Source organism: Camelus dromedarius, chromosome 2 (genome assembly GCF_036321535.1).
Source record: "Camelus dromedarius isolate mCamDro1 chromosome 2, mCamDro1.pat, whole genome shotgun sequence".
Classification (NCBI taxonomy): domain Eukaryota; kingdom Metazoa; phylum Chordata; class Mammalia; order Artiodactyla; family Camelidae; genus Camelus; species Camelus dromedarius.
The window spans coordinates 72,093,603-72,120,671 of record NC_087437.1 but is presented as its reverse complement, the minus strand read 5'-3'; the positions used below and the strand labels follow the sequence as shown (position 1 = coordinate 72,120,671).

The window sequence follows — 27,069 nt, the reverse complement described above, 5'->3', positions numbered from 1 at the left end:
ACACTTTTTAAGATAAGTGAAGTATTATTAGTTTTAATTATGTGCAGCAATACAACCTAATAATTAAAATGCATTGTCAGAATACACTCAGAATTAATAAACAGGTGAAAAATTTAAGTTATCTTGAATGTAAAAATGGTAGTTATTTATAAATGAAGAGATTCTTCAAAAGATAGGAAAGAGATTAGAAAACGAATCTTTATTGAGCATCCACCATGTGGGAGGCACTTCTAGACTGAGTACTCACAAACTGTCTGTCAAGGGAAATGGCTATCCCCACTATACGGATGAGGAATCTACCCCAAAGAACAGAGCAGACATTCAAACCCAAAGCCTCCACTGTCAGCAAGAGGGAGCACAGGGAACAACCATGACTTTTCTACATCACGCTGCCTCCAGAATGCTTAAAAAATATATCCCCTAACGTGGCTTAAATAGCATATACCTACTTATTAGGAGATTTACATTTATGTGTAAACTTGTTCTTAGACTCCTTTTTTTCTTTTGCAAATGGCACAAAGATGCAGTCTAAGAATTATGACAAGTGTCTCTTTTCAAAAACACAAGATTTCTTTAAAGCCTTGTTCCTCAACGTGTGATCTACAGACCAGCAGCAACAGCAACATCTGGAAATTTGTTAGAAATACAGAACAATTAGGCCCCCAGGCAAGGATTATTCTAAAATTGTTAGCCAAGGAAACTGGAAAGAGAAGAATAAAACTGAGCATTTTAAAAGACATGAAAAATTCTGGTGGAAAACAACCTAAGGGATCTTTCTCATCATGGCTTCCTCTGCTTCATCCCAACACACTTCACCCTCTCTCCCACCTTCCCCGACAGACTTACCAGCTATGGAAGGGAGAAAAACTGTGAATAGTCTGCCAAAAGCTGAAGACATCTTCTGAAGGGAGTTCCCTTCTATTTTCTTTTCCTGTCCTTACCTCTCTGTTTTCCTTCCACCATACCATGTACCTAGCTGTGGTCTTTCACTTCTCCTGCCCTCCTCCATAAGCACAGGTGAGAAATCCCCTACTCTCTCCTCCACTGTATCTCTGGCTCATGAACAATTTAAGAAGAAGCATTTCCTGTTTGAAGAGTTGAGGTAATAATGACTGGACTTCCTGGTTTGCGCTTTTATACATTTATTTCTCTCCAGAGAAGCATGTGCATTTGATCCACTGTTCCGATAAAATTGTAATAAACTGAGCTGTATCACAGATAATGTGAACCTGATTCTTACAAGGCATGTATCATTATATTCGTTTTTTATAAATAAGGAAGTAGAAAGTCAGAGAGGTTAAGTTACTTACCCTCACCCAGTTAATAATAGAGCTATAAAGTCAGGATAGAAACCGAGATCTGTTCATGGGTAGTTTTCCTTCCCTTGCATTGTATTGTGTGTGTGTGTCTATCTGTATTTGTTTGGTAACTTATGTGGTTTATGAGAGAAGACAAACATGATCTCTTCCTCTAGAAGTGTGTGCTTTAATACAGAAAACACTGAGACAGAGAGTAGTGAAAAGTAAAACACTTAAAAAGACCATAATACAAATAATTCTCCACCCACATGACCCGCACCCGAGTTAAAGGCTTGGGCTGGGGCGAGGGCTCAGTCTGCAACCAGGAATTAAAGCCCAGTTGCGGAAATTTTACTTTGATCTGTTGAGGACATCTTATGCACAAGCCCCGGACTTCTGTCTTCCACAGATCTGGAGAAGACCAGGTACCAAGATGATGCTGGCTCTTCCTGATCTAAATGGCACCTGGCATTTCTCTGGCACCTCCAGCCTGGCTCCAGCACAGCTGACCCCTTGCTCTTTCTGAACATGACCCTAGTGGAATGTCATCCCTGCTGCAAACTAACAGGGGGCACCACTGCCCACTGCACAAGCTCAGTCCTTTTGTGGGCCACTCCAGGTCTTCCCTGCCTCTGCCTGACCTGCCCGTGCCCTCACCTTACGCTACCACATCCTGCTGACAGTGTTAGCATTTCTACCTCATAATTTCTACTTTATTTCTTCTTTCTTCTACTTGTTTCTGGCTAAGACATTTTAAGAATATGCTGTCTTCTGCCACAAAATAAAGGGTGGCAGGGGACAAGGGAAGAAAACTACAGATTCAGTGCAATGTTAACAAGGGTTTTTTATGTGGAAGGGGACAGTGAAGGCTGAGGGAGTAGACTGGTAGGCAGAAGTTTCCACTTATAGATTCTTACATTTTCTTAAACAGACAATAATCCTTCCCTTTGGGCTTGTTCTAACACTGGTTTCAGCTTGGTTACCCAAAGGGATGATTAATGAAAATTTCTTAAGAAAATACATCAGGATCAGATTCTTGTCACCAGATAAATAATTCCTCTACACATTTGAAGATGAAAGAAGGGTTTTTTTTTTAATTTGGTGAATTTTGTTACCATCAATACCCTGGTTATGATATTATAGTATAATTTAGCATAATGTTATCATTAGGTAAATTGGAAATGGTGCACAGGGATCTCTGTGTGATTTCTCACACTTGCTTGAGAATCTATAATTTTCTCAATTAACTCTAATTGGAAAAGATACATGCATTGTTCATAGCAGCGCTATTTACAATAGCCAAGACATGGATACAACCTAAATGTCCATCGACAAATGACTGGAAAAAGAAATTGTGGTATATTTATATAATGGAATACTACTCAGCCATAAAATAGAATAAAATAATTCCATTTGCAGCAACATGAATGTCCCTGGAGAATGTCATTCTAAGTGAAGTAAGCCAGAAAGAGAAAGACAGATACCCTATGATATCACTCATATGTGGAATCTAAAAAACAGAAAAAAAGGAGGATACTAATGAACACATCTACAAAACAGAAACAGACTTGCAGACAAAGTAAACAGTCTTATGGTTACCGGGGAAAGGATGGGAAGGGATAAATTTGGGAGTTTGAGATTTGCAAATGTTAGCCACTATATATAAAAATAGATTTTAAAAAGTTTATTCTGTATAGCACAGGGGACTGTATTCAATATCTTGTAATAACCTTTAATGAGACAAAATATGAAAACAAATATATGTATATGCATGACTGGAACATTGTGCTGTGCACCAGAAATTGACATATTGTAACTGACTTTATTTCAGTAAAAAAAAAAAATTTGAAAGTCAAGTCTGTATCTTGAATCTTGAAGTTAGTTAATTTAGGGTAATAAAAAGGGAGTTGGTTACAAACTTACAGACTTTGCTGGCCTAATTTCAGAAGCTAAAACACATGGATGGAATAAAATAATTTGAGATATTATTATATATATCATCCATCCATAAGGGATACTTCCAAGTAATTAGGATATTCTGTATGTCATCACTACACCTAAGTTTTAGGGAAATTCACATCCTTTCAAAAATGTTCTTTAGTGCCTCTAATAGAGATTTAATATAGTATTTGGAAGTTGGTGATTGTTGTTTCTGACACCAGCCACTGGAAAAGTTTGTTTTTTAACAAATCCATCACCTCACATAGTATCTTTTTTTGAAATGGGAAAATTTCAAGTATAAAATACTGTATTATTAACTGTAGTAGCCATGCTGTACATTAGACCCCAGAACTTTTTCATCTTATAACTGAAGGCATGTACCCTTTGACCAGCATTTCCCAATTTTCCCCACATCCGAACCCCAGATAATCACTATTCTACTCTGTCTCTATGAATTTAACCTTTCCCCTTTAGATTCCACATGTCATGCAACATTTGTCTTTCTCTCTCTGGCTTATATCACTGAGCATAATGCCTTCCAGGTTCATCCATGTTGTCACAAATGATAGGATTTTCCTTCTTAAGGCTCAGTAATAACCCACCACATTTTCTTGATCCATTCATCCATCAACACACTCAGGATTTTTTCCGTATCTTGGCTATTGTGAATAATGCCTCAATAAAAAATGAAAGTACAGCTATCTCTTCAAGATAATGGTTTCATATCCCTTGGATATTTACTTAGAAGTAAGATTACTGAATCATGTGATAGTCCTAGTTTTAATTTTTTGAGGACTTGCCATACTGTTTTCCATAGTGGTTGTACTAGTTTACATCCCTGCCAGCAGTGTACAGGGGTTCTCTTTTCACCACATCCTTGCCAGCATTTGTTACCTCATTTTTTATTGATAATGGCCATCCTAGTAGGTATGAAATGATATCTCATCATGATTTTGATTTGCATCTCCTTGATGATTAGTGATGTTGAGCACCTTTTTATGTACTCATTGGCGATCTGTATGTCTTCTTTGGAAAAATGTCTACTCATGTCCTTTGCCCATTTTTAAATTGGAGTATTTGGTTTTGGTTTTAAGTTTTTCAGAGTTTGTGTGTGTGTGTGTGTGTGTGTTGGGTGTATTTTGGTTTGGTTTGGTTTGGTTTGGTTTGGTTTGGTTTGGTTTTTTGTTACTGAGTTGCATGAGTTCCTTATATATTTTGGATATTGACTTCTTAACTGATATGGTTTGCAAATGTTTTCTTCCATTTCATAGGTTGCCTTTTCATTTTTGTTGATGTATAAATAACTCATATAACATTGTATTAGTCTCAGGTGTACAACATAATGATTTTTTATTTGTATATATTGTAAAATGATCATCACAATAAGTCTAGTTAACACTCACCACCACACACAGTTACAAAATGTTTTTCTTATGAAGAGAACTTTTAAGATTTATTCTCTTAGCAACTTTTGAATGTACAATACTGTATTATTAACTATAGTCACCATGCTATACATTATATCCCCATGATTTATTTATTTTATAACTAGAAGTTTGTACCTTTGGACTCCACCCCTTTCACCTGCCCCCCTACCCCCACCTCTGGCAACCACCAATATAGTCTCTGTATCTGTGAGCTTGGTTTGGAATGTTTTTCTTTGTCGTTTTTTTTTTTTTTGAGATTTTACATAATTCAGTTCATATGCTATTTGTCTTTCTTTGTCTGAATTATTTCACTCAGCATAATGCCCTCAAATTCCATCCATGTTGTCACAAATGGAAGTTTTTCATTTTTTATGGCTGAATTATATTCCATTGTATGTATTTACCACATTTTCTTTATCCATGCATCCATCAATGGACACTTAGATTGTTTCCATGTCTTGGCTACAGTAAGTCACCAATATAGAAAAGCAGAGTAAAAGAAAAAATAAAACAGTTGGGGGAGAAAACATAGTAAATGAGACATGTAATGTAAGATTGTAGAAACATGACCAAATACATAAGTAATCACAACAAATATGAATGGCTTAAACGGTCATTAAATTTAAAATTCTTATTTTTTTTTCCAGGAACATCCATGTTGCTGCAAATGGCGTTATGCTGTCATTTTTATGGCTGAATACTATTCCATTGTATAAATATACCACATCTTCTTTATCCAGTCATCCATTGATGGACATTTAGGCTGTTTCCATGTCTTGGCTATTGTAAATAGTGCTGCTATGAACTTTGGGGTGCAGGTGTCATCCTGAAGTAGGGTTCCTTCTGGATATAAGCCCAGGAGCGGGATTCCTGGGTCATGTGGTAAGTCTATTCCTAGTCTTCTGAGGAATCTCCATACTGTTTTCCATAGTGGCTGCACCAGACTGCATTCCCACCAGCAGTGTAGGAGGGTTCCCCTTTCTCCACACCCTCTCCAGCATTAATCATTTGTGGACCTTTGAATGATGGCCATTCTGGCTGGTGTGAGGTGATACCTCATCCTAGTTTTGATTTACATTTCTCTGATAATTAGTGATATTGAGCATTTTTTCATGTGCCTGTTGATCATTTGTATTTCTTCCTTGGAGAATTGCTTGTTGAGGTCTTCTGCCCATTTTTGGATTGAGTGGTTTGTTTTTTTCTTATTAAGTCATATGAGCTGCTTATATATTCTGGAGATCAAGCCTTTGTCGGTTTCATCATTTGCAAAAATTTTCTCCCGTTCTGTAGGTTGTTGTTTTGTTTTACTTATGGTTTCCTTTGCTGTGCAGAATCTTGTAAGTTTAATTAGGTCCCATTTGTTTATTCTTTCTTTTATTTCTATTGCTTGGGTAGACTGCCCTAGGAGAACATTTTTGAGAGGTATGTGAGATAATGTTTTGCCTATATTTTCTTCTAGGAGGTTTATTGTATCTTGTCTTAATGTTTAAGTCTTTGATCCATTGTGAGTTGATTTTTGTGTATGGTGTAAGGGAGTGTTCTAGCTTCATTGATTTACATGCTGCTGTCCAATTTTCCCATAACGCCATTTGCAGCAATATGAATTTTCCTGGAGAATGTCATTCTAAGTGAAGTAAGCCAGAAAGAGAAAGAAAAATACCATATGAGATCACTCATACGTGGAATCTAAAAAAAAAAAAAAATGAACATAAATACAAAACAGAAACAGACTCATAAACATAGAATACAAACTTGTGGTTGCCAAGGGGGTGGGGGGTGGGAAGGGATTTCAAAATTTGTAGATACTGACAGGCATATGTAGAATAGATAAACAAGATTATACTGTATAGCACAGGGAAATACATACAAAATCTTGTGGTAGCTCACAGCAAAAAAAAAATGTGACAATGAATATACATATGTTCATGTATAATTGAAAAATTGTGCTCTACATTGGAATTTGACACAACATTGTAAAATGACTATAACTCAATAAAAAATGTTTTAAAAAAAGTTAAAATTCTCAAATGAGTTACAAAAAACAGCTGTATCTTCTTTCTAAAAAAGCTATAGTTTCTTTATAAAAGGTGTGCCTAAAATAAAATGTCACAGGAAAGTTAAAAATAAAAAGATAGACAACACGCCAGGCAAATACTAACCAGTGAAAGGATAGACTGGGCAGCCAAGGAGGGAGCTATTCAGATTTCCCATCAAAAGATAACATACCATTCAGTTCCAAGGAGTGCAATTAGCTGATGGTCATCAGTTGTTAACACCTCAGGCTTCATTTCAGCTTTTGAGCTGAAGCCATACTCTCTTCCCAACCAGTGACTAAGCATGAAGGGGTATCAGATTTTTGACCATCTGCCCATAGGAGATTCTTTTTACAAGCAATCTTTGCTCCAGGGCTTCTCAATGGTTTGGCCATGACTTTGACGGTTCTGTATTGTGATCTGAGGCTCCCCCTCTTCTATCCTACTTCCTCGCCTCTTTGCTTTCACAAGTTTCATTCAGATCAGCATCATGGTCTAAAGACTTGCCCTCCTCTATCCTGCTTCCAACCCTTTTAATCTTTCAAAGGTGAAACCTCTCTCGTCCAATTAACCTTTATCTCGACTAACCCCATCTCACCCTTTGCTTCCTGGATTACCTGACACACCTGATCCAATCTTTAGATATTCTGATTCAGCAGGTCTAAAGTAGATTTGGGAAATTTATATAGTTTTTTTTATTTCCCTACATGATTCTGATATTCAACTATGTTTAACACCCCTGTAATGGAAAATTTTAATACATTTAGTTCCTCTACAGTGTAATTTGACATTTATAAATTATCTTGAAATCTTCACTATGGTGTCATTTGACATGGTTGTTTTGACATTATCAAGTTAAGATGTAAAATATTTAAACAGATATTCTTGAACCTAACTAAGAGTGAAACTCATCCCAATGAGAGGATGGATGAAGAATTAAGAAAATGGCAAAAACAGGGTTATGATGTCTATTGGGCACACCACTTGGTAATATTTATATGCAGAAACTTAATGGACTGGTTTTTTGGCCAATCAAAATGGTTTGGTCAAAATATCATGTCCCAAGTGTTATTATATTAGTTTTACATGCAAAATAGACTAAAAGTCCTTTTAAGAATAAAGCCTAGTGTAACCAAAATGTCTTCAGGGAGACCAACCTATTAAGAAAACAAAATAGCTGTCTTAGATGTTTCAAATGACACAATTAAAGAATGAATGAATTTTTGTTTTAATTTCTACCATGTTGAAACATTTTAATTTTCAGTATCATTTTTCCTGCTTTGGAGTAAATAGACTTATTTTTCATAATTGTTCATAATTAAATTATATTTTTCATAATATTAAAAATGATTAATATACACATTCCCAATATTTTATTCCATAGAAAAATGGAAGAAAGGGTCATGTCATCCCATGGCTATTCCCTTAGCACAAAGACCATATTTTATAGATATCCAAAGTCCTCCATAATGCATATTTAGCTGGTTATATAGCCAATAAACATTTGTTACTTGATAAATACATCACAATAAAGTGTACACCATAAAAATACACACTTCCTGTTTATCACATCTGCAAAACTATTAGGCATTAGATATCAATACTTCTAATGAGATACAATAATCTCAGAAGAGGCTAATGTCCTCATATGTGTGTCCTCTCTCTCACACACACACATAAAACATGACAGAAAAATATAAATTCAGTTTTATTAAATAGTGAAATTCTTATTATAATCTTATATTAGCTAACAGGAGGTTGGAATCTTACAAATATTAAAATAACAGGAAAGGTGCATTCAAATAGGGTTGGGCAGAGAACGTAAATTGATGCAATTTGACGTATCAGTCAATAATAAAAATAATAAAAATGCACAAACCCTTTGACCTGGCAATTTCACTCAAGGAAATTATCTTACAAATATACTCAAACAAACACAGAGAGATATAACCACAAGAAACATTCTATGTAGTATTGTTTATACTAGCAGAATTAACAAAACTTCATCTAAATGTCTATCACCAGGGTTAATTTAATTAACCAGACATACAATGGAATTTTATGTAACCATTAAGAAGAATGAGGTAGCTCTGCTTGGGTTGATATAAAAGATCTACAAGATATGTTACATTATTAGCTTTCTATAAGTACAGAACACAATTATAGTATGTTCCCATTTGTGTCTTGACAAAGATATGTATATGTAAATAAACATATAAATGTACACATATACTTGCACATATACATATGACACACACACATAGACATTTTCTATAAGATTACATAAAAATTCTTGGTAATTGTTCCCTCTGTAGAGTTATTTGAGGAAACTCAGTTTCCCTCATCTACTGTACTGAACAATTTGTATATTTTATCATGAGCAGATGCTTTCTTTGTAATATTATCAGTTCTTCAGAGAACAAGCTTGTGACAGCTAAAATTCTAAAATTTCAATTGTATAAGGATACAAATGCAAATCCTCTAGAATGTCTCTGTCTTCTAAGAATCTTTGAAAAGCCAATTTCAAAATAGGCCTTCCATTCCAGAACTCTAAGAAAATCAAAACAGTATCTGTACTGCATCTTGATTCATTTGTCCTGGTGCTGGATTCCTGGAGCATATAAAGTATGGAGACTCATCCCATCAACTTAACTTTGTGACACCTGAGACGTCTTCACCCTGTTTGTAGTATCATACAGGGGATTGTTCTTCTCTGTGTAGCTGGCATAGGGCTGCATTTCATCCTAAGAAAGAACCCAAAGTTAAAATCAATTTAAATAAACCCAGTAATCCTTAACTACCTGTGTTTTTCTAACAAGTGCCTGTGGCTTTAGTGTCTACAAATAGTGGTCTCTGGGCTTACATGAACGTAAGAGTGAGATTTTTCTAATATGTTATCAAAAATTATTTTAAGTCTCAGTGTGAGATCATAAAGGCTGTCTGAAAGTAGGAGTGGAGAAGAATGAAATGATATGAGAAGTATTTCAGAGGAGAGGGTCAAAGACTTAATTAGCTACAGGTTATAAGAGATTATAGTGCTGGATAGGTTTTAAGCTTAATTGAGAGGGAAATGATGACAGTATTGGAAAAAGGGAAGTCAAGAATGAGAGATGGTTTTTCCAAAGATTATAGTCCAAATGAGGCAAACACATCTTTTGTAGGATGCAGCTCTTGAAATAAAAACATAGATTTGGAGTGTACATAAATAGTACTTGGTAGATAATTAACAAAATAAGAACACCTGACTATTTGCATTATAAAATTAGAAATTTTTACTTTTCAACTAAAATGCTAATATTGATGCAAGTTACAAATTATGTGACTAGGTTTTCAGACTACATGGCTTAAAAGTTTGCAAATATTCTTTTTAATCTTATCTTACCTCTTCAACAACTGGAGTAGGTTCTGTTTTTTTTAATTTACATTTTCTGCAAAAATAAAAATAAGCTGGAGTGAATGTCAAAACATTATTAATCAGATTGAGAATGGAAAGACAAACCAATATACTATTGACAATTGTGGTTCATTTTTATAGAAGCCATAATAAATCAGAAATGAACTATCAGAAATGAGTAAAGAATACTGCTTGTAGTTAATAAATCCAAATAAGATCATTCTGGATTTTGGAAAGGGAAGTGAAATTATGCAAAGAATCTGGATGTAATAGAATATATATGACACCATCTTTGGTACATGAAGTGAATTATTGTAATTCTTTTCCCAAGTAGAAAAAAGCATACACTCTCTCTCCCAAGATCCTGTCCTAAATGGCCTAACTCACTATGCTTGCATGTCTAAGTAACCTAGAAAAATCCCCCTTGTCATTGAGAGTAGTCCAAGCCTATTATTTTCAGGACATGCTTCTTTTTTTTTTTTATATATAATCATTTTACAATGTTGTGTCAAATTCCAGTGTAGAGCACAATTTTTCAGTTATACATGGACATACATATATTCATTGTCACATTGTTTTCTCTGTGAGCTGCCATAAGATCTTGTATATATTTCCCTGTGCTATACAGTATAATCTTGTTTATCTATTCTACATTTTGAAATCCCAGTCTGTCCCTTCCCACTCCCTGCCCCCTTGGCAACCACAAGTTTGTATTCTATGTCTATGAGTCTGTTTCTGTTCTGTATTTCTGCTTTTATTTTTGTTTTTGTTTTTTTGATTCTGTATATGAGCGATCTTATATGGTATTTTTCTTTCTCTTTCTGGCTTACTTCACTTAGAATGACATTCTCTAGGAACATCCATGTTGCTGCAAATGGCATTATGTTGTCGGTTTTTATGAGGACATGCTTCTTGATTATGAGAGAATTGATGTTAACATCTTAGTTTTGCCAAGTCAGTCAGTTCCATATTTCTGATTCCTTTCTAACCCAATAGAGAGGAGAAGAGAAAAAAAACATCAGTCAGTACCTGCAGCCATGGATTTTCAAAAGCCAAATGGATCCCACGATGACCAAGACAATAAACACAGGGGAGGTGATATATAAAATTCTTAGGTGTTCTATTCTGGTACCTGTAAATATATACACAAAAATACATGATTTAATAAAAATTATTCAGCACTAGAAGGAAATGAGTATCAAGCCATGAAATTAGGGAGGAAATATAAAAGCAGATGACTAAGTGAAAGAAGCCAATCTTGAAAAGGCTAAATACTGTGTGATTCCAAACATGACATTCTGGAAAAAAGAAAACCATGGAGTAAAAAGTTCAGGGATCATTAAAGGTTAGGGTGGAAGGAGGGATGAATAGGTGGAGCACAGAGGATTTTTAAAGCAGCGAAACTGCTCATGGTGAATACATGTCATTTATACGTTTGTCAGAACTCATAGAATGTGCACCTAGAGTGAACCCTACTGTGAACTATGGACTTTGAGTGAAAATGATGTATATTAAGGTAGGCTCATTGACTTTAACAAATGTACCACTGCACTGTAAAGGGTGAAGGTAGATGGGGAGGCTGAGCATGTGTAGGGGCACGGGTTACCTTCCACTCAATATTGCTGTCATCCTAGAACAACCCTAAAAGACAAAGTCTATTTTAAAATTATACATATACATATATATGTATACGTATGTATATTTATATGGCTGAAGAATGTCTCAGTACATGAAATTAATTTCTGCGATTTTATTTTTAAAACTTTTGACTGATTAATAGTTCAAATAATTGTTATAATAAAATTGCTTTAAGATTTCAGGCTCAAGTTTTTAGCAAGACATCATCTTATGTCAGGATTTCATTCTTTTAAGGATTCACATGGGGAATTCCTGTAGGAGAGAGGTGAAATTTAGATCTCTTCTGTTACAGTAATAGAGTGTGTCTCATCTCCAATATTCAGAAATAAATAGGGAGTTGTAAGGAAGGTAGTTGGAAAAATAACCCTCATTCTGAAATCACCTTTCTTCCAGGGCATCGAAACTGGAATGAAGGCACGGCAGCAACTTTAAATGATTCATTAACTGCTGGCAGCAATATAAAGCTCAATCTGACAAGAGGACAAGTCAACAAAGGAACTGCCAACTCTGAGAAGTTTTAAGACTGTACTCCTGGTGTTTTGCGAATGTGGGCAGGGCAGCAGACAGAGGTGAGTGGAAGCTGCATCCAGTCCCTCCACCTTCCTTCAGTATTTTGTTTTCAAATATTGACTTTTATTTGAAAAAGAAACAGTTAAAAAGAAAGTTTTTACAGTTAAAAATGACAACATAGTTTTGAAACCCTCTCTTTCAAACTAATGGGCTTTCATTCAAAGTGCACTAGCAGAGGTGAAGGTGCACCCTGCGAGGAAGACATACCTGCCCTGGGTGGGAGTGGAGGAGAGAGTCCCTTCAATTCTGAGATTCTATAAATACGAAGTCACATCGTAATTCTGGGTGGTCGGAGTTCATACATAACCAGGGCGCGATTACTCTTCTCAGTAAATGCTGCTAAACTCTTTAAAATATGTATATATAACTTGAAGAATGGATATTAGAAAATGGTGGCTTAAACATACGGGTTTTTCTCTTCTCCTTTCTTAACACTAAAATATCAGTAGATTAATTTTTTTAAGTATAGGTTTTCAAAGACAAAGATAACATGAAGAAAGACAAGAGCAAATGAAAGATTTCAACTTGTTTTTAGGTGGAAAATGGACAGAAGAATGGCAAATAATTCAGACTGAAATAGAGGGGAGAGGATAGCTCAAGTGATAGAGTGCTCACTTAGCATGCATGAGATCCTGGGTTCAATCCCCAATACCTCCTCCAAAAATAAAAGTAAATGAATAAACCTAATTACCTCCCCATACACAAAATAAATAAAACAAAGAAAAATTTTTAAAAAAGAAAGAAAGAAATTTAAAAAAAAAATTTAGAGTGAAATAAGTGTAATCCTTAGTGAAGACTCTAGAGCAGGAAGGACCAAACATAGAGAAGAGGGAATCTGGGGAGTGAAGTGTGGGGCTAAAAGTTGGAAGCTTCCCTGAAAGTCTTGATTAAGAACTGATAAGTTGCCAAGTGTCCTCCCTTATTGTGCAGCGAGGTCACTACACCTCACCCCGCCAGCAGAAAACAGAAAGTATGGCCCAAATAAAGGTGAACCGGAGAAACTCCCAGAGTCAAGGATCCAGACATAATGAATGGTGGAGACAAAGCGTCAGACCACACACTCACACACACACACACACACACCACACACACACACACACACACACACACACACACACACACCCTCTCCTCCCTGCTCCCAGAACACACACACACACACACACACACACACACACACACACACACACACACACCCCTCTCCTCCCTGCTCCCAGAACACTGACAGTCAGGATTATCCTTCCAAAGCAAGACTGGAGGGTTATTTTTTTGCAGAGCCTGAACAACCTCAGTGAAAAGAACCTTCAGATACATAAGGAAATAAGGAATCCCCAATTTTAAAAAAATCACCTCATTTTCACCCTATGGAAGCCTACTAGTTGACAAGTCCACTCATAGATAACATAGCTTCCAATCAGCTACTTGGTGCTCACTTGGAAGTGAATGGATAGCCAAAGAGTTAAGGAAAGCCTTGTATGTGGAAGAAAGATTAAAACAAACGTCGGGAAGGCAGAAGGAACTCAGATTAAATAGGTTTGCATCAAGCAGAGGATGGGAGGAAAGAAGACGTCCAGGACAATAGCTGTGCAGCAGGTCTTGTGACCAGCCAGGCCAGATAAGAGCAGGGGCGTGTAAAACTGGAGGAAGAATGTCATCAAGAAAAAAAGAGAACTGACAGATTTCCTAAAAAATCTGACCATGTGGAAAGCAGTATTAAGAGTCATTTTCTAAGTTTTTTTAGTGAGTTAATGATAATTAACAATAGGTACATGCATTATAAGAAAACAAAAAATTAAAGCAATTAAGACCAAGAAAAACAAAAAAGTTTTCAAAAATGAAAGTGAGTTTACTTCTTGATTCAGCACTTAACAAAACATACCCTTTCAAAATAATGTAAACACTAGCTATCTAATTTAATAAAAAATTGCTGTTTTACTGCATATGAAGGATGAGGGGAGGGAAGAAGGTAAAGTTAAATCCTCATCTACCATAAGAGGAAGTGGGTCTATTATATCTAAATTCCCTATATTCAGAAATAGCACCATAACCTTGTTGTTTATAAAAACTGAGTCAATTACTAGAAGAAACACTTGAATATTCAAAAGTACTTTCATCTGGAGATTTTTGTATGAATGGAGAGGTAGGGGTGGGGAGGCAGAGTAGGCTAACATTTTTCATTATAACCTTATAGAACTACATAGAATTCAAAGTATGTGAGTTATGTTGATTAAAATAACATTTTTAATAATAAGGCATAAGAATAGGATGGGAGCAGAGAGTAGAGAAGCTAAATAATGAACCATAGATGCTACTATAAGACATTAAGAAATTTCACCAGAAGAGCCTGGAGGAGAAAATTCTACCAGACTAAAAATTCATGAAGGTAACTTATGAGTGATTTTATTACCCTAATAAAATTATAATTATTTGTTTAAGAGTACATTTTATCTTGCAGTTAAAGCCATAATTGTTTATTTTAAAGTATATTACACATGCCAATTTAGTAATACAGAAGGGAACATTAAAAGCAGAATCAGAAAGCCATTCTTTAGTATGGCTTTTTACAACAAATTTCTCTATTATTCTTCTAGACAAATCTCTTTATTTTGAAGAGGAGAGGGAGATAAAGTAGAGGGTGGAAAGGACATTCTTGAATGAAATTTTTCTGCACATTCCTTTTTCCTTCTTAAGGTTAACTCCTCTGAAAGAATGGAAAAATCAAACACAAAACTAGAACAATTACTAACCTTGATTCAACTGTATGGTCAGACTCTTGTTGCCAGTCAAGTGGGAGACAGAGCAGGACACATTCTGTACATGGTGGCCCTCCCAGTGGCAGGTACTCTGGACAGTCACTGTGCCATTGCCCCAGGGTTCTTGAACAGTGGTACAAGCCCTCTCTGGGGTCCAGGAGATCTGTGCAGCTGGCTTCCCTGCAGCTGCCTTGCACACTGCAGTTCCATCCTTGCTTTGAACCAGGGTCACCTCAGGGGGCACTGCAGAAATGTAGGGAAAATGCTTCAGTCCTAACACATGGGACGTGAAATTTAGAGAGAGATTTGCTTCAGTCCCAAATCTGGTTATCTGAAACACCACAATATATAGTGTTTCTTACCTAAGACTTGGAGGTGATATCCATGATAGAAATTCCCATTAAGTGTTACCATTTCACACTTGTAATACCCATCGTGAGTGATGGCCACTGGGTTAATCTGAAGGGCAGGAATCTTGTCAGGTCTGGAGCCCCAGGTTATTATTCTCTCATCGGTGCAGTTTCCCTTTGTCTCATTTGTATCACCCCTGTAGACTCTGTTGCAGGGGGGCTTGTCTCTGAGGACTACTTCCCACGTTGTTAACACCACAGCTGTACTCAGCACAGGAGGGCAAGAGAGCACAGGCTTTGTATCCACTGGTACAGATCGTGTAGTGTTGACTGGACACACACATACACACAAACAGAGAATTAAAAGAGAAAAGCTTGATAAAGAAATTCATGTGTTAAAACTTATTCACAGCATATTCCATGAAGTTGTACTAGAACATTACTTTCCTGATGATCTTATTCCAGAAATATTAGAATTATATAAGAAATTAACATTCATGAAATATATATATATAAAGTATTAAACCCATCCAAAGATTAACCATCTTTCTCTTGTATTATGTATCATTAGAGAAACAACATTTATTATATGTGTGACAAATTTTTTAAGGCATTATGAAATTAATTCAGGAATCTTGATATCTATGAAACAAACAGATGAGAAAACGGAATCTAAATTAAAAGACAGTGTTCTGAATCTACTCTTTTGGCCACAGGGACTATTAGATTTATCATATAATTCATACTCCTCACGGGGGAAAATGGAATAATTAGTGATGTGGTTTATCTCCTCCTAAGTTTTGATGAAAGTGAAAAAATCAGTAACATCAGAACTAAATACCTATCCATAAGGGTGGCTTTTCAGACAAATATAAATGTGGAAAGATACAGTACTTTGATTAAAAATAACTAAGATGGCATTCAGGTTGAACAAGCTGGAAGGCTTTTTGTTTAATTTTTATTTGAAGAATTACAAAGTCTGTGACATCAACAGATTTTAAAACAATCCATAATTTCATTAGTTGGACCATCCCACAGAAATAAAAAATGATGATGCCTAATGGTAAGAGATGCTTAGATGTATTTTTTCTGTTAAAAAAGTAACATAGTATATAAATATAAAACAAAGGGAAAATAAGTGTTTTCCTCTATACATTTTCTGTTCAAAGGATTTTATTGCAAATGTGATATTATCAACCTTTGAATGAGTTTCCTTTCCTTCCTATTCAGTCACATATGTACTCCCACATAGTTTGCTGTGAACTTTGCTCACAGATTTTGTTTCCATACATTCAATATCATTATCAGGATTAAATACAGCATTGACCTATTTTTCCATATTTTAAAGTAAAAATTAAGAATAGAAAGCATCTTCCACTTAAAAGCTCGCTCTTTTCCATAAACTGACACGTGTCCCTGATTGATAGGCGTTTGCTGAGAGGTGATTAGGTGTATTTGTTGCAACTTACCTGTACAAAGGTGAGTGTCGGTGATTTCATCAGATTAACATGAACAGAACCAGCTGGGGTGGGGCAAAATTTTTATATGGATGAAGCTTATTTTTTCTAAACTTTTCACTTAATATCTCTGCTCTGCTCTGTTGCCTGCTCTGTGATGTATTCAATTTGCATTTTATAGCCCAATAAAGATCATATTACTAGATAAAGAAAGAGGGAGGATTTCAAAGGAAATCTAAGAGGGCAGTTAAATTCATGCTCTTTCCACCACTCCAAGTGGCATCCCCTCACAGAGGGAACCTCCAACTTGCCAAAGGCTTAGACACAGGCAGGCACATGGCTTGTTAGAGAACTGCCAGAGGTTGGGTGTAGGAAGTATATGTGCATCAGGGAAACATGCTGAATGTGCATCAGGGAAAGATGCTGAAGATAAAACCAGAAAGATAAGAGACTGGTGAGGGATTCAGTGTTGAATGCTTTTCTGCAGTTCTTGGGATTTTGAACTTGAGCTTATAGGCAGTCAAAGGCATTAATGTTTTGCCTAATATTTGTCCTCAAGATCTGACTCTGTTTTTTTGTTTGTTTTTAAGGAAAGTACAAGCTAATCGAATAAACATGCATTTAAACAGGAGCACAGTATCCAAAAATGTGACTCCAATGGTGAGGATTTCAAGCACTGCAGATGTTCTATGTTCTTTCACCTTCCTTCTCTCTATGACCTTTAGTCAATCACCCTTCACCTATAATGATAGTTCTAATGTTATTGATATTATTTCACCCTTTCTTCATTCTCTTCTTTCTTTGTTCATAGCTGTTGTGATAATTTACCAATGGCCAGTACTGCCCTCACACTCAGTGGGTCTGACACCTGCCTACAAATATATTCTCCATGCGCTCCTGTGATCAGATCAGGTGATTTCACCTCTTACTTCACTAAGGTAGCGGGTAGATTGGCATCGTTGCTCCCACACTGGCAGACATATCCCATCTCTTCCCCATCCTTTGTCTATAAAATATCTTCCAGTCTCATCTAACCTTAAGCACACAGACAAATTCCAGTTGGCTTTGAGGGATTTCCTTTCTTATCTCACAACCAAACCCTAGTTTAAGTCCCTGTCGCCCTGCACCAGGATTACTGCAAAAGCCTCCTAACTTCTGTCACTGTCTCAAAGTTCTTGTCCTTTCAGTTCATACCTTATGTTGCAGCCAGTACACCATTCTGTAATACGCTGTGATTCTCTAAACTCTAAAACCCTTCAGAGATCTTTCACTGGGTGAAGAATAAGTTTAAATGTCTTCCTATTGGCTTTGAAAGCCTTCTTTTTCAAATTGACTCACTTTGCAATCTTATCACCTACTACATTGCCCTCACACTCCAGGAAAAAAAATTATCAAGCACATTTCCACTTCCATTTCCATGTCATTTCTCACATTGTTTTCACTCTTTGGGGCACCCTACACAATGCTCTTTTTCTATTCACTCTTCCTTTAAGACCCAGTTCACAGGCTGCATCCTCTGTGAGGCCTTTCCTAAGCCTTGGTGCTGAACTGCTCCCTCGCTGCCCTCCTGGTCCACTTGATGTGAGTGCTGATCTCCTCTGCTTATGTGATCGCCGTGCTCCTGTCTGGGTTCCGCACATCACTGCGCTCCCTGATAGTCTTGCTCATCTTGCTCATCTGTATGTCCCCCACAAAGCCCAGCACAGTGCCTGGCAGAGAAAGTTCCATAATCTTCCAATGGAATCAAACTGCTTTAGGGGAGGAGAGGTGGGTGGTTCAGGCTCCCTCATCCCACAGCGTTCAGATCACCACATTCTTCAACTTCACACAAGGCTGGCACTTGGTCCAGACCTTCAACTATGTTTTTAAGGAAGCTCAACATTCTGTACTTAAGTACTGGCCTCAATAAACAAAACAAAACAAAACAAAACAAAAAGCCACATTACCTTCTGAAGGAGGTGTTACAGTGCTCTGCTTTCTTGCTGTAGATGAAGTAATTATTGAAGCTAGGAAATATTTAGAGAAAAGTAGATGAAAACAATTTTAGGTATTTAAATGTAGTGAAAACCATTATTTCTCCACAAAACTTGTATACAACATAACAGAAAATCAGTTAACCATAATTAAAATTACGCAAAAATCCTTGTAAAACAAATTAGAAGTTGTTCCACCATCATATGGAAAAGCATGTTAACATTTGAAAGTTACATTTATAGGCTATTAATCAATGATTCCCCATTTCTGAGACACCTCTTTTTATACTTAAAACTATTTTGTACAAGGTAAGCCTGCCTCCACCCTTTTCCTAGCCATAATGGGTTGGTCCATCATGGGCACCTCACATGAGCTGGGCTGATTACAGTCTTTCTCTCCAAATGCCACCTCCTGATTAAAATTGTTTGGACCAGTGGTGGGCATCTCACCCAGCTGGACAAATCAGAGTACTTTCTCAAGAATTTTGAAACCAGAACTGAGAAGAATAGTTTGTTCCTTTTCTTCCCTATTTTACCTTACTGTGATGGTTAATTTTATGTGTCAACTTGGCTAATCCATCATACCCAAATAGTTGATCAAACATTATTCTAGATCTGTGAAGGTATTTTTAATCAGTAGTCTATGAGTAGAGCAAATTACCCCCCATAATGTGGGTGGGCCCCATCCAATCAATTTTAGGCTTTAATAGAGAAAGACTGACCTCTCAGGAAAGGGAATTCTGCCAGCAGTCTTCCTTCAGACTTAAACTGCAACTCTTCCCTGGATCTCCAGCCTGCTGGCCTACCCTGCAGATTTTGGACTTGCCAAGCCTCCACAGTCACATGAGCCACTTCCTTAAAGTAAATCAGTTTCTCTTCCTGTCTCTCTCTGTCTCTATATTTCTCTCTACAGGATGTATGTTCAACACATACATCCTGTTCTCTTCCTCTGAGGAACCCTGACTAATAGGAACCTTGGGAAGAATGAAGCAGAAGCAGAGAGAGAGAGGACAGACCTCACCTAGCTCAAGTTCCCAATTCCATAGTTCCTGAGACCTACGTGCATTCCTTTCCTTGAGTTCAGTGGAGATTCTGATAGTCAAAATAGTCCTAATCTACTTAAATTTGGTTTCTTAAAAACTTCTGTTTGTAGTGTTATTTTTTAAACATTAAAAAATTTTTAAATGCTTCTTGATTTAAGGGCCTAAAAAAGTTCTTCCTCTGGGTTTATAAGACCATCATTCAATAAGCATTTGTGAGCTCTTTGCTTGTAAAAAATATACTTCTTGCTCCCCATTCTAATTTTCCATCAATTCTAATTCCAATTCTACCATATTATAAAATAAACAAAAAGACTCAATAAAGGTCTTAGAAATGATCAGTAAATAGGCCTCTGAAATATTTTAGCTTTTCTAGGCAGCTTTGGGCAGGAAGGAAAGCAAACAATGAGATTCTATTAAATTTAACTCATAATGGGCTCAAGGATCTATTCCAGAAACAGAGAAGTCAGAATTAATCTTAGAGGAATTACTGAGATCAGGCTATGTCTTAGATGTTCTAGACATAGCTCTATCATAGCATACAATACAGCTTCGCCAAAGGACCAAAGAGTGAACATTTGAGGCTTTGTGGTCCATATAGTCTCTGTTGAAAGCATTCAACTCCAGCTGTAGCAGGAAGGAAGCAGCAATATATAACACATAAACTAATGTGCCTGGCTTTGTCCAATAAAATTTTATTTACAGAAATACGCAGCTGGCTGGATTTTGCCCACAGGCCACAGTTTGCTAACTCTTGATTTTATGGTATTTTGTTTATTATAATTTCTTGCATTTACCACAATTATAAATAAAAACAATAAACATCTACTAAGTATTCTATTTCCTTCTGCTTACTTTCCCTTTTAAAAACAAACTGAATCTCCAGTGACAACCCCAAGTTCTTCCTCAAATTAAATAAAATTTTATTCCTATTTTTAACATGTTGCAACTCTTTCCTTCTTTTTGAATTATACTTTTGTCTGGATACGTCCACAGGAGTAGGATTACTGGATCATATAGTATATCTATTTTTAGTTTTTTGAGGAACCTCCATACTGTTTTCCATAGTGACTGCACCAATATACATTTCCACCAACAGTGTTAGGAGGGTTCCCTTTTCTCCACACCTTCTCCAGCACTTATTATTTGTAGGTTTTTTAATGATGGCCATTCTGACTGGTGTGAGGTGATACCTCTCTGTAGTTTTTATCTGCATTTCTCTAATAATTTGTGATGTTGAGCATCTTTTCATGTGCCTGTTGACTTCTGTGTGTCTTCTTTGGAGAAATGTCTGTTTAGGTCTTCTGCCCATTTTTTTTATTGGATTGTTTGTTTTTTGATATTAAGCTGTATGAGCTGTTTGTATATTTTGAAAATTAGTTCCTTGTCAGTTGAAAACAACATACATTTATTTTCTTATATTTCTGGAAGCCAGAAGTTTGAAATCAAAGTGTTAGCTGGGCTATATTCCTTCCAAAGCCCCTCGGAAAGAAAGCCCCTTCCTCTTTTCTTCCAGGCTTTGGTGGCTGCCAGCAATCGTTGGTGTTCCTTGGCTGGTAGAGGTATACACATTTCAACCTCTGCCTCCATCTTCACATGGCCTTTTCCCTTGTGTCTTCTCCTTTCCTTTTCTAAGAATACTTGTCATTAGATTTAGGGCCCACTCTAACCCAGGATGATCTCATCTGAAAGCCTTAGCTTGATTACGTATTCAAAGACCCTTTTTCCAAATACAGCCACATTCATAGTATGCAGATGAACATATCTTGGGATGGGGGGCACCATTCAACCCACTACACCCATGCATTGTCCCTACCCCTCAGATTTATATAGTCATTTTATTTATTTTAGGCTGTAGTTTATATGGAATATAATTTTTCTAGATAGTGAATTATTGAGTGTAATTAGAAAGTATGTTTAATGAGTCCAAGAATGCATTTTGAAATCATTGGAATTATTTTTCCATTAAGTGCTCAATGTAAAATATATAACAAAAATAATATTTTAAAATATAAAGACAAAGTTAACTATAATGGAAAACAAAAATTTGGGAGACAGTAAGGCTGGGTGGGGAATACAGAATAAACTACTAACAACTGATAAGACCTTTTTTTTAAAGTTCTCTAGAGTAAAAATCCATGTTTAAAAATTTGAATTTAAAAAATTTGGATATGCCATTGGTTTACTTTATGATCACATTCTTGAAATAGGTATTAAATAAGCACAGAAATAATATCAGAATGAAAAATTCACCAACATTTTAAAACATAAGCAATATTTCATTTAGGCAATTTTAGATAATACAGTCTATAAATACATTTAAGACAATTCAAGATCCTAAAATATAAAAACAATACAGTCATCAAGCACTTTTATATTAGAATTATCATTAAAAGATGAGCATTACCCAAACTGCAATTTTCCTTGACCATCTGCTGCATTGTGTTGTTTGATGTAACAGAACCTTCCATTCTTGCACTTATGCATTCTGAAAAGACATACGGGAAGAGAGGAATACACATTAGTATTTCTGACTCCTAATCAAAATCATATTATTTCACATTTTTGGGGGCCATTTTGGGGTTGCAGTTGCCAATAAAAGCATAAATTTTGACTGGCAAGCAAAAGTCTCAGAAAAATTCATTCCACTATAAACTTTTGATCTGATCTTCCCACCTGTTTGGCATACCCCTACTTTAGGCCTCACCACCCTCCTGTCTTTATATTCAAGTCAAAGAATTTCTTCTCCCAGGCTTATATGCCTTTAGTCTATCTCCACTTATGAAGAAGTGTTTTACTATCTGTTATAGACATTTCAGGCACCAGTAAGGAAGTAGAAGTTCAGTGCTGATGTGTTGATTGGATGCTGGTGAAGAACAAAAATGGAGTTTCCTGAACATTGTTGAAATCACATCACATAGACAACTGTCTAGTGGGTTCAAATTTTTTAAGGCAGGCTCTAAGTGAGAATTTCTAAAAAGCATTTTTAGAGCAGCAACTCCTGGCAAAGTACTCACTTAGCATAGAAACATCATAGTAAACAGTATCTTCCTCTCTCTATGAGCCTAAGGTCCAGGAGAGAAACTGTGTAAATAATTATAACATAAAGTTTTTAATGTGATGATAGATGCATACATAATGTCCAGAAGTTTAAAAGAAGAGATGTTTAATTCTAAGAGAGCCGGGATAAGAGATTAGGAAAGACTTCCTACAATAGATGATATTTGAGCTGGATCTTAGAAGATGAAGAGTTTTAGAAAAATAAAAGTTAAAAGAAAATTGCACACAAAAAGAATGGTGTTTAGAAGAAGGCATAAAGCCATATGGGATTTTCAAAGAAATACACATAATTCAGTATTGCCATTATGTGAGAAAAACTGGATATGTGATTAGAATTGAGACTGGATATTGGCAGGCTCTAACTGAGGAAGGCACCAAACTCCTAAAAGAGTTCAAAAGGAAATGATACACTTCCAGCGCATCTATGGTGGATATATCTGACCAGTAGAGAGAAACATTTTAGGGTAAAATTCAATGCACAGTGTCTTTCTGGAGAAATTTTGAATATACTACCCCTCTTGGCTATGATTTTCTTTAATAAAACACTGTTTTAAAATAATTTTTGAACACTTACATTAGGAACAAATTTTAGGTAATTTGCACATGTTATTCATTTTAATTTCTCCATATTGACAAGTATTATCATCCTCATTTTACAGATAAAGAAATATAGACTCAAAGTAATGAATCAATTCGGCAAGTCCACCCAGCTTATAAGCTGCTCCAATTGCACAGTTATTCTTGTGCAAGTAGGTCTAACTGCAGTGAGTAGAAACCAAGAGTTGGATCCTTAAAAATACACTAAGATTAATACCCTACCCAAATTAACGTCAATTGAGAGAGTTGGAAAAGCAAATCCAAGCCATGTTTCTGTAGAAACACTGAGAGACAAAAGTCTGAAAGAGTACATCAGAAGGCAGGTCCATAGAATCAGGATTATAACGGCATATGGACACAGCATTATGAATTCCAGATCTTAACAGAATAGTTAAGCTAAGGAGGAAGATTTGAGACCAAGATTCATGGACCAAACCCATCACTCCCTCACTAAATTGTAAGCTCCTGGAGGGCAGGGATTTTCATTTATGTTGTTCATTCTGCGTTCTTAGTGCATAATAGAGTGGTTTGCACAGCTCTCTGGCATGTGGCTGCTCAAGCTGGGTTAAAAATAAAATAAAGGTCAACACAAACCTACAGCGAACTGGACTAAAGATACGGGCAGTTAGTTTATAGAAAAAGAAGTACAAATGTCTCTAATTCATTTAGAAAGAAGCTCAACATCATACACGGTAAAAGAAATGAAAATTCAAATTATGCAGAAATACCATTTCTCACCTGTAAGATTATCAAAATTTAAAGTTCGACAACATACTCTGTTTTCAAAGCTGTGGAGAGATAGGCATGCCAATATACTGCTGGTGGGAATGCAAAATGTTACAACTTACATAATGGAAAATTTGACAATAAGTAGCAAAGTTACATATGCATTTTCCTTTTGACCCAGCAATGTCACTTCTGAGAATCTATCCCAAAGATACGCATGCAACAGTATGAAAGAATATATATATACAGAAGACTAGTCATTACAGCACTGTAATAGCAAGACTTTCAGAAATAACCCAAATAGCTACCTACAGGGAACTAGTTGTCTAAACTATGGTACATCCACACAATGAAGTACAATGAAACTCTAATAGAGAATAAGGGATATCTTTACATAATATGATACCATGTATCTAAGACATGATGAGAGGAGTACGTGTGTGTGTGTGTGTGTGTGTGTGTGTGTGTGTGTGTGTGTATTCTTTATTTCAAAACTAAAAGGATAAAATGGAGACAGAAATAGAAATAAGATGCCTCTGAATATACCTCATTTTATAGACTTGACTTTGGAAGCATGTAACTATTGTACATAATTGTAAAACATAATCAAATTATTTGTAAACACTAAACTATAAAACAAATGAAACAAATAAATCTAACTGCATGTAAAGTAGTTGCATAACCCCACACAGAGAAGTTATTCTAAGAATAAGCTAAATGACTTTCAAAACACAGGAATTTGACTTTATGTCTCTAGTGAAATATAACTAAATGACAAAAATAATTATTAAAAAAATCTTAAACTATTTTCAATGACCATATTATTGATGGTAGTATTTGGTATTGTTATTCTCAAACTATTGTATATGTGTTTTGGGAATAAATCAAAGGAGTCATTACGTTGGTGTCATTCAACTTTTCAGTGTGAGAGAAAAGATACCAATAAATTCAAGTAATAACCCTGAGTCCTAAATTTGAATCAAAAGTATCAGTGTCAACTCATGATGCATTTTATCTTTTAAAATACATATTCCCTAGCTGCTGCTAAGTTTTGCAGTAATCTATTATGTAGAAATAAATAATTGCCCGTATAGCTATCAACTACACTGAATACTCTACCCAACATCTGTAGAATACACATTTTGCAAGTGCTTATCTAGTATATTCACCAAGTTTAGTCAGATTATGGGTCATAAAGTAAATCTCAAAAAAACTTCTAAAAACTGAAATCATACAAAAAATGTCATTCAACTAAAACTGAATTAAATTGGAAACCAATAACAATAAAATATTAAGAAAACTTCAAGTAACATCTTTCTAATTAAGCTTTTGGTCAAAGAAGAAAACCATAAAAAATTAGAAAAGATTTTGAGCTGAATGATATTAAAAATACAACATACCAAAATTTGTGATTGCAGCTAAAGCAATGCTTACAGAAAAATTAACAGCTTTAAATACTAATCACAAAAAAAGAAATATCTAAAATACACCTAAAGAAGCTAACAAGAAAAGAGAAAGAAGGAAATAATAAAAGTAAGAGCAGAAATCAACAAAACAGAAAACAAGCAAGACAAAAATTAGCAAAATCAGAAGTTTGTTCTTTGAAGAGTTCTTCAACATTTATAATCCAATAGCTAGATTTATCAAGAAAAAAAAAGAGAACAAAAATCTCTAATCTCTGCAGGAGGCATTAACATAAATACTACATTCATGAAAAGAATAGTAAGCAAATATTATCCACTTTATGCCAATCAAATTCAATAACTCAGATTGAAATGGACAAATTCATTGAAAGACAGCTTTCAAAGTGAGTTTGGGATTACACAGATAATCTGAAGAGCCTTTATTTATTAAAGAAATTGAATTTGTTGATAAAAATCTTCCCAATAAATCTGCTACAATGACAAATTTAAGCAAATATTTAAGAAAGCAGTAGCATCAGTTCTACACACAAAACCCTTCAGAAAAGAGGGAATGAGAGCCTACTCATTTTATAAGAGTAGAATTAACTGTACACCCAAACTAGGTAAACACATTACAAATAAGAACAAACAGACCAGTAACCCTTATAAACATAGAACACAAAAAATGTTTACAAAATATTAGCAAATCAAATCTGGTACTTTTAATACAACATGATCATATAAGGTTTCTTCCAAGAATGCAGGTGGATTGAATACTCAGAAATCAGTGAAATGACCACATTAACAGAACAAAGGAGAAAAAAAACATACGACCATTTTAGCATATAAAGAAAAAGAGTTTGAGAAACTCAACACTCATTCATGATTTTTAAAACTCTAGTAAACTTGATGAAATTGTTAAATAGCATCTATGAAAATCCTACAGCTAATATCATACTTAATAATGAAATATTTCCCCTCTAAAATCAAGAACAAAGCAAGAATTTTTGCTCTTAGTACTTCTTTTCAATTTTGTACTACAGGTTCTAACCATTGCAATAAAGCATGGGGGACAAAAGACATATAGATCAGAAACAAAAACATAAAACTGTCTCTATTTGCAGATGACATGATTGTTAGAAATCTATAAAACAACTCCTATAATTAATTGAATTTAGCAAAGTCATAGTATAAAAATAGTAATAGTATTTTAAAACAGCTATATTCTTATATACTAGCAACACATAATTAGAAAATAAAATTTTAAAAATTAATTCTATTTATAATAATGAAAAGGACAAAAAGTCTTAGGGATAAATTTAACAGAAGATGCACAAGGCTTTGTGCCTAAACTGAAAACTACAAAACATTACTGACATAAATTAAAGAATACTTATTTAGATGGAGATAAA

General features: G+C 35.4%; 1 protein-coding gene and 1 long non-coding RNA gene across 2 annotated transcripts in view; one reads left to right on the top strand and one right to left on the bottom strand.

The window, feature by feature from the left end:
- Positions 1 to 27,069, top strand: part of LOC135323229 (uncharacterized) — a 149,143-nt gene that overhangs the window by 105,960 nt on the left and 16,114 nt on the right. Inside the window, exon 3 of the long non-coding RNA XR_010384504.1 lies at positions 12,125 to 12,300. This is a non-coding gene — a long non-coding RNA (uncharacterized LOC135323229). The remainder of the gene's footprint in view (positions 1 to 12,124; positions 12,301 to 27,069) is intronic.
- CD200R1 (CD200 receptor 1) overlaps positions 7,916 to 27,069 on the bottom strand; it is a 36,011-nt gene continuing 16,857 nt past the window's right edge. Inside the window, exons 2-8 of the mRNA XM_031468127.2 lie at positions 22,279 to 22,359; positions 18,805 to 18,864; positions 15,414 to 15,731; positions 15,046 to 15,294; positions 11,123 to 11,225; positions 10,082 to 10,127; positions 7,916 to 9,443 (exon numbers count right to left, since the gene is read on the bottom strand). Coding sequence (XP_031323987.2) covers positions 9,348 to 9,443; positions 10,082 to 10,127; positions 11,123 to 11,225; positions 15,046 to 15,294; positions 15,414 to 15,731; positions 18,805 to 18,864; positions 22,279 to 22,359 — 953 coding nt within the window. The 3' untranslated portion in view covers positions 7,916 to 9,347. The remainder of the gene's footprint in view (positions 9,444 to 10,081; positions 10,128 to 11,122; positions 11,226 to 15,045; positions 15,295 to 15,413; positions 15,732 to 18,804; positions 18,865 to 22,278; positions 22,360 to 27,069) is intronic.